Source organism: Nothobranchius furzeri, chromosome 5 (assembly GCF_043380555.1).
Source record: "Nothobranchius furzeri strain GRZ-AD chromosome 5, NfurGRZ-RIMD1, whole genome shotgun sequence".
Lineage (NCBI taxonomy): Eukaryota > Metazoa > Chordata > Actinopteri > Cyprinodontiformes > Nothobranchiidae > Nothobranchius > Nothobranchius furzeri.
Window position 1 is genome coordinate 52353655 of NC_091745.1, and position 7584 is coordinate 52361238.

Genomic DNA, 7584 nt, shown 5'->3' on the forward strand with positions numbered 1-7584 from the left:
CACATAAGACCCATTACAATCCCAGAGGAAATGATTGTCTCCTGTGCTGGTTTACCAGGACAATTCTGAAATTATGAAGCAACTTTTATTAGACACATTCAAATCTCATTTCAATTTCCTCATTCAAATTCCTGTTGACTTGAAAAGTCTGTTAAACTGGGTTTAAACTGCAAAAGCAATAGCCCATGAATAGTTTGTTAATTATATGGGTCTGATATGTTTTTGTAATATAAACATATTTCCACTTGAAATTTTTATACAGATGTCTGTTACGTTTATGTACGCCGTTCGTTTTATGTATTTTACTTTGTATTTTTCATTGTTTTAACATTTACAATGTCTTACACATTTTACCTTATTTTATACTGGACCAGTGTGTCTGTTAAATACAGTCTACTACTACTACTATTAAACATAATAGATTTTAACACATCCCAAGCTTAGAGCGGTCTGATTCTGGCAATCAACAAAAACTAAAATGTAGATCTACGTGGATAAACAACTTCAGTCTTCTGTGCTGCATTTCTGCTTGCAGGCGGAAGGTCAAAATCCCTACTACACATCTGAATCCCGTGCTTTGCTCTCATAGACAGCCTCAGCTGTGTTTGTCAGCAGGAACGTCCTCTGGGTGGCTGCAGCTGTCCTCAGCATCATGGTTCTCTTTCACTGCGTGAAGGGCGTAGTTGATGGCGGTGCTGTTGGTCCAGCACCAGGCTCCAGATAGAGGGTTGTACATCATTCCTTGGACAGACTGCACTGAAAAACCATCTGACAAAGAAGCAAGGGGGGGAAAAAAGTTTTGCAAAAAATGTCTAATATGTATAAAATATATATATTTTATATAAATATACTAATATATATATATTTTTAATTTATTTTCTTATTTATATGGCCTTTTAAGAAACTGATTAAAAATGTATTTACTAAAACAAAACTAGTACAATACATTTATTAGAACACTTACTGGACTCCAGGAGGCGCTCTAGCTCTACTGGACTGATGAACTTCTCCCAGTCATGTGTCCCACTGGGAACAATGTGTAGTAGTTGCTCTGCTACAACAATAGCCAGCGCATAGGAGAGATTGGTTTTATTTATGGTGGTGATGAACAGTGAACCGCCCGGCTGCATGACGAGAAAAGGTGGAAATATTTAGTTCCTAAAATATAACTTCACAGGTCAGCTTTTGCTGGATGTAAAAACAGATTGAATGACATCCCTGCAGGTGCTTGTTAGACTGGGAAGCTGTGCTGCTTCCTGAGTGAAGACAGTATTTAAAGAAAGGACTTAAGCTATAATGGTTCTAAACTTCTGGGTTCAATTCAGGCAAAGAGAACAATAAATTATGATAAAAAATATCCCGTCACCTGCTCAGAAACGTGTGTTTTAGAAAACCTTTTAAGAAAACACAAGAGGAAAAAGATTTGTCACAGTGAAAGAAAAGTGCAGAAGCTGAGGAAGACTATGTGTGTTTTTTACACTCCTTTGGCCCACTGACCCAGGAGATTATGATCCTCTGCTGCAGCACTGATTCACATCCTTCACTGAAGCTTTTAGTGCTTGTAATACACATGCAGCTTTTCCCAGAGATGAACCAGACACAACAGTCACCATCTGCACTTTGGGAGGTGCTCAGGTGAACATGCTGTACGGATGCAGAAACATCTAACTTGTGCAGGTAAACAACACAAACACTCTTTGATGAGATGCACCTTCAGTACACGGTTACAGCAGATGGCGAATGTTTCCAAGTCAGCCAGATGCTCCACAACTTCTGATGCTACAACTGCATCAAACTGGCCCTCGCTCCATTCTCCACTCTGCTCCTGCTGCTCTTCATTTCCCTCGCCAGACAGCTGCTCCAGCGTGCAGGCCCGGTAGGACACCTGGTCACAAAGGTCCAGGTCATGTGACAAATGCTGCTGGGCGATGCGGATGCTGTCTTCTACTGGATCTAATCCCAGCACGTTGGCTCCCAGGCGACCCAGAGGCTGGGGAAGCACGAGGAGAGGCGAGGTTTAGGTAACACTGCTCTATAGTATGATTCTGGCTGCTTCAACAACCAGAACAGGAAAATATATATTTACCAAGGTTTAAAAATGTCTTTGACCCAGCGTTCATGTCAAACCAAACTAATATCTACAGTTTTTATTGGCTCGATCCAAAACAGCAGTTAGAACAGAAATGTTTGGTGCTAAAATTGATTTAATTATTCCGATTTGAAACAAGTTCCGTTATAAAACTTTACACATCATCACCCAAGAAGATCAGACTCGTCTTTTATTACTGAGCTCCGTTGTGGCTTATTATTATTATTATTATTATTAAAATGGGACCATCAGCTAAAACAGTTGATAGGAATTTGTTGAAACTAAATCACAGGGACGAACGACATCTCAGCTCATTTGCATTAGGTGGTGGCAGTTACCGCAGATACTTTACTGTCACCCAGAATATTTTACTGAGGACGTTTTTTGCTCAACATCAGAATCAAACCCAAACCAGGTCTGTGTAACCAAGTTATCACTTCTTAGTTTACAAGTGCGTGGTCCTTTACCTGCCCCAGTCAGCAGTGGATGTGTTGGACCAGTTCGGCTCCAGGCAGACCGCCTCGGGAAGAGGGCTAAATAGACATCATGTTTTGTGCAGGAAAATCAAAGGCTACCTAAATGGGCCACTCCCAACCTGGTCCAGGTGGAGTGGAGTCGATGTTAGTGTCTAAGTGTCATCCTCGGTCCTGGCTGTCAAGCTAACTGCACTAACAAGCAGATAAAAACACCACAGACAACAGCATGTCCCTCTACCACACTGGGACTGGTTCAATTATAAGGAAGGTGTTTGCAGTGACCCTGATATGTTGTTTATCCCAGGTGATGCTCTGAGTGGATGTGAGAAGGATGCACACTGGAGACCACAAGTGTACAACAGCAAAGAAAATCCTCAGAGTAGCATTAAAACATCAATTTCAGGACAAATATCGATTTCTCTCTGTGTTCTTTTGTTTTTTCCTTGCTTTTACCTCTGTGAGGAGGCCTCCACCACAGCCGACATCCAGGATTCTCAGCCCTGCGAGTGGTTTCCCAGGGTGATGCTCCCATTGCACGTTCAACAGATTATCCCTGCAATTACATGGAATTTCATTCATTTTTATTACCAGCATCGCCCAATCAATGTTACAAAAATAAGCTTTAGAATTCTTCCTTTATAGAAGTCGTGCGGCTCTCATTCAAATATATCCTGCAAAAGTCTTATCCTCACATGTTTTCATTGTACCAGCAGAAGAGCATCAGTAATACAAATATCCAGTATCAACAGCGGTGCTGCATATCATGGAGACACCACCTAAGGACAGAGTCTCAGTGAACATATCAGACACACACACACACACACAAGACAGCAGCATGGAGCTCTTGTGTGGGTGTGGTCATGATGACAGGGGACAGGTCGCATCATGTAAAGCAGCCTTCGGAGTGTGTGCATAAGTGGCGCTGGGACCAGCTGGTACAAGGCCCCCACTCGTGCATTTTCACATTAAATAAAAATCTTTATGTAGACACTGTCTACTGATGACCCTGCTAATCTGAAAGAAATAAAATCAACTCCTAAACTGAATAAATACTCACCTTACAAAAGGCACCCTGAGGTCATTCATTGCATGAAGGGCAGCAAATTCTCCCTGTTCATCCCACCACTTGTTGGCCAGTGACTGGAACCTCTTCACCTCCTCGGGGTCCACGGTGGTGTGGGAGACAAATCGAGCACTGGGCATGGCGACACTGTCATAAAACAACTGCTATGAGCTGCTGATTGGATGTAGTGACTAACTGATGACCAGTAAATGTGACCGTAAAAGCAGGAACTCAGGCAGTTTGCAGGTTATGGAAATGCAGTTAAAATCCTGACATACTTGAAGCTGAAGCTGTGCATAAATTATAGTTTTTCTCTATTGCTAAAGCGCAATTCCTGAAACCTTGCTCCCTTGTCTCAAAACGTTTAACACAAAACCTCAGCTTCAAGCACGATTTACAAAACCTCTCATTCCTCTTGCAAAATCAAACTTTCGCCTCAAAACAGTTTGAGCTGTGCTCGAAATCAAACACTACTCTCATATGACTGTTGCTCAAATTTCATTGGATATTTCCACTCTTTGTCTTGCTCTTCCTCTTCGTCCCTTTTCTCTTTCTTGCCCTCCTCCTCATCCCCCACCTCGCATACGCACCCATCCTCGTCCTCTAACATGAATTATTCTATCCATTGTCACATTTTCTCATTCCCACCTTCAACAAGCTGTTTGCTCTCTGAACTTGCTTACCGTATATTGGTTGTCACATCATTTGAAACAAGTGAAATGTATTTTGACTGACTGTGTTCAATCAATGACATTTGTGCTCTTGTTATGGGTACATGTGTGCCACTTGTGTTTACCATCATGGATGACATGTACATTAGAGTGCAGAATGTGTTTTAAGAATGAGAATGCATTTAGAGTTTTTATAAATCGTGTGAAATGGTTTAAGGTTTTGACAACAAACTCAACAGTTAGCTTAATGAGTTCAAGCATCTGAGAACTTTCTCAAATGGATTTTAGTGTTTTAGCAATTGAGAAAAACTGTAATGTCATCAAACCTTAAAGGGCTATTGTCCCGCTTGCTGCTAACCATAAATCCACTACATACTGGGCAGTAATGGGATATTTAGAATGGCGTCAGTTTTATCCGAGGATGACGTAATGATGCATAAAACCGTGAAAGTTCTTAATGCTTGTGTGCATTTATTTTATTACTAATATTCTTCTAAGGCATGACTCTTAAGAAATGTTTTTCCACTTACTGTAATAAAAAAGACACATGTAACCAACTTCATCTGACCTCTACATAAGTCTTGTTCATGCTTAATGAATCTCTGACTACAACTTGTATAGAAAAACGGAAGTTACGGTGTAACTATGGTTCTGCGAGTTCCTGGATGACTGCCAGTCACAGGGGTCACTCGGAAGTTCTCGGGCGAGAAGATCCCGGGAGACCCGAACGTAGCTATCGGCGCGTAATTTAGACTCGTTGACCAGGCGCGCTACGTGTCACGTGCGTGACTTTGTTTACATTAGTACTCGACCTGCGCAGAGCGCGAGGAGATACATCCACTCTGTTTACTGCCACTGGCAGTCAGGAGGGAACGAAACAGAACCTAACGTTTTCAGTTTGGTTAATAGGGTTAATTTTCCAAAGGTTATTTCCAGTTATACTATTAAAGAACAGAGTAACATTAACCAGCAGCTCAACACCTGTCTGCTCTGCTCAGTACCCGCTCTGGTGGAGCTCGGCGCTCCGCTGCTGACACACCGTGGTCCGGGTTATCCCGCTCAGCCCAGCCGCTCTCCGGACCAGCCCGAACACAGAGGCCGGTTTAAGGCTGTGTAGGCCAAACATCAGGGACCCAAACGGGCACGGTTCATAACAACACGGATTAGCTAGGTCCTCCTCTTCCGCTACTTCTTTTTCGGTGGTTTTACTTTGGCGAGACAAGCTGTGTCTTGGCTGCCACCTACTGGACATATTTGAAAACTGCAAGCTGGTTTGGTGTTTCTTTCAGGTCCTGAAGCTTTTGCCTTCCATATATTTATTAATGACAAATGTATATCTTTATTAGACGGATAAGCAAAAATGTGAAAAGCATAAAAATTTTAGTTCCATAAAAATCTTTGACTGATCACTATTTTACTGGAAAAGCAATACATGTTGTTGCTGACCTTTACTGATCAGCCTTTAAATGAATTGTTTCGTATGCTGCATCTTCACCGCTGTAATCTGTCCTGTAATTTTGTCTTTTCTTTTAGCCCTAAACTGTAATTCTATATCTGTGTGTATTTTAATTTGTGTTTTTATGTTGTTTTCATATCATGACCTGCTAATTGTAAAGCACATTGAATTGCCTCTGTGTTTGAAATGTGCTCTACAAATAAAGCTGCCTTGCCTTTATGCAAGTTGATTATATAAAAAAATGCACCACAGTCCTCAAACCAATCTGTGCTCGTTTTCTCCAAACTGATCTGCTGACTTTTATCTCCATTTGTTTCAGATTTTCACTGCAGCAATAAGAGGTATATAATGCAGTTTGTTCTGACTTGCAGTGGAGTGCAAAAGTTTGGGCAGCATTGTTAATCTACATGAATTTTCTGTAGAAATCGTTGGTCGTTACAATACAAAATGTCAGTTAAATTTATAATATAGATGAAACAGTGATATTTGAGAAGTGAAACAAAGTCTATAGGATTTAAAGAAAGTGTGCAATATTTGTTTAAGCCAAATTAGGCAGACCCCCCCCCCAAAAAAGTCGAATAAATGGGAGTGAAGAGTGGTGAGAACAGTCAGTGTCCACCCACAGACCAACAATAACGACCTACAACATCATTCTGCTGCAGATGGAGTCACTGTGCATTGTTCAACTATTTGGCGCACTTTACACAAGGAGATGCTGTATACGAGAGTGATGCTTTTCTCTGCCCACAGCACAAACAGCCGCTTGAGGTCTGCTAAAGTACTTTCGGCCAAGCCGGCTTCATTTTGGAATAAGGTGTTGTGGACTTACGAAACAAAAATTTTGTTATTTGGGCATAACATGTGGCGTTCTCAGGGTTAAAAAAACAGGGGGTCCTAAGGGGAGCCCGGCCTACCCGAAAGGGTGCCGGACTCCCTTGGAAGCCCTCTACTTACACACCCAGGGGGAGACCAATAAAAGATCCTTATTACATTATTTGTGTGGACTCTCCGGCGATTCTTTTGAGTGGAGAGGATAGAGAGGATGGAGAGCTGTAGGGCATGCTGTTGGGAATCTATTGCTGTTTTGTTTATTGCCAGCAGAAGGCACAAATTTTTCATTCATTCATGGAAACAAAACAGTCTTTGGAAGAATTTAATAGTGTTTCAACTGAGGAAGTCTTTTAACTTGATCAATCCAGTTCAATCTTCTCCTTCAAATCCTCCGTCTTCTTCATGATATTATTCTCAAAAGGTTTAACAGAAATATTAAGATTTTTTATAGCTTCAAGGAGGCAAAAACATTTTCTTCTAAATGGCTTAAAGAGCAAGTCACCCCTACCAAAGTCTCACTCCACTCCCACTTCTTGCTTGAAAAATGCAACAAATGATGTTACCAGGCAGGATGAGAGGGTGGAGCCGCTAACAAGTACACACACGACAGGCTCTCAACGACATTGTGACATCATAATCTATCAGCTAAAGTCATAGTGTACCTCTTAGCCAATGGCAATTGCACATTTAATTTCAAATGCATTGCAGACTTTTTATCTCAAAACGGTGCAACACGGACAGTTTTAGGCATGTAATGATTTGTAGTTGGTTACTTTTAATAGATTGTCAATAGAATATAAATGTATTCAATAAAATGTAATATTCCTTAAAAATGTGGATTCTCAATTTGCTGGTGAAAGTTCTCAGTCATCCAGGTCATGGTAACCCAAAAGTTTCAAATGAAGGCAGCTGGACTTCTTTGGTTTCTTGAAGACATTTCGATCTTTGTCAATTCTAAAATGGGGGAGTCAAGCTTATAAACTGTAGCTGTCTTTAGT

The 7584-nt window shown here is 41.2% G+C and overlaps 1 protein-coding gene across 2 annotated transcripts; it reads right to left on the reverse strand.

The window, feature by feature from the left end:
• Positions 1-71: 71 nt before the first annotated feature.
• On the reverse strand, positions 72-5566 carry coq3 (coenzyme Q3 methyltransferase). Of its 2 annotated transcripts, none has more exons than XM_015949244.2 (6): positions 5301-5566; positions 3623-3775; positions 3019-3118; positions 1712-1990; positions 965-1124; positions 72-768 (listed from the first exon to the last, which is right to left on the reverse strand). In XM_015949244.2, the coding sequence occupies exons 1-6, from the start codon at positions 5549-5551 to the stop codon at positions 596-598; spliced, it is 1116 nt and encodes a 371-aa protein (XP_015804730.1). In that variant the 5' UTR covers positions 5552-5566; the 3' UTR covers positions 72-595. The 2 variants fall into 2 exon arrangements, with proteins under 2 accessions (XP_015804730.1, XP_015804731.1); XM_015949245.3 differs by having other exon boundaries at positions 5281-5479.
• Positions 5567-7584: the final 2018 nt, after the last annotated feature.

Bases quoted from the DNA above. Each gene is read 5' to 3' on its own strand.
- coq3 (XM_015949244.2), bottom strand. From the start codon at position 5,551: ATGTCCAGTAGGTGGCAGCCAAGACACAGCTTGTCTCGCCAAAGTAAA. The intron at 3,119-3,622 runs GTGAGTATTTAT...ATGTAATTGCAG, and splicing joins CTCAGGGTGCCTTTTGTAAG to GGATAATCTGTTGAACGTGC. The intron at 1,125-1,711 runs GTGCATCTCATC...CTCGTCATGCAG, and splicing joins GCTGTAACCGTGTACTGAAG to CCGGGCGGTTCACTGTTCAT.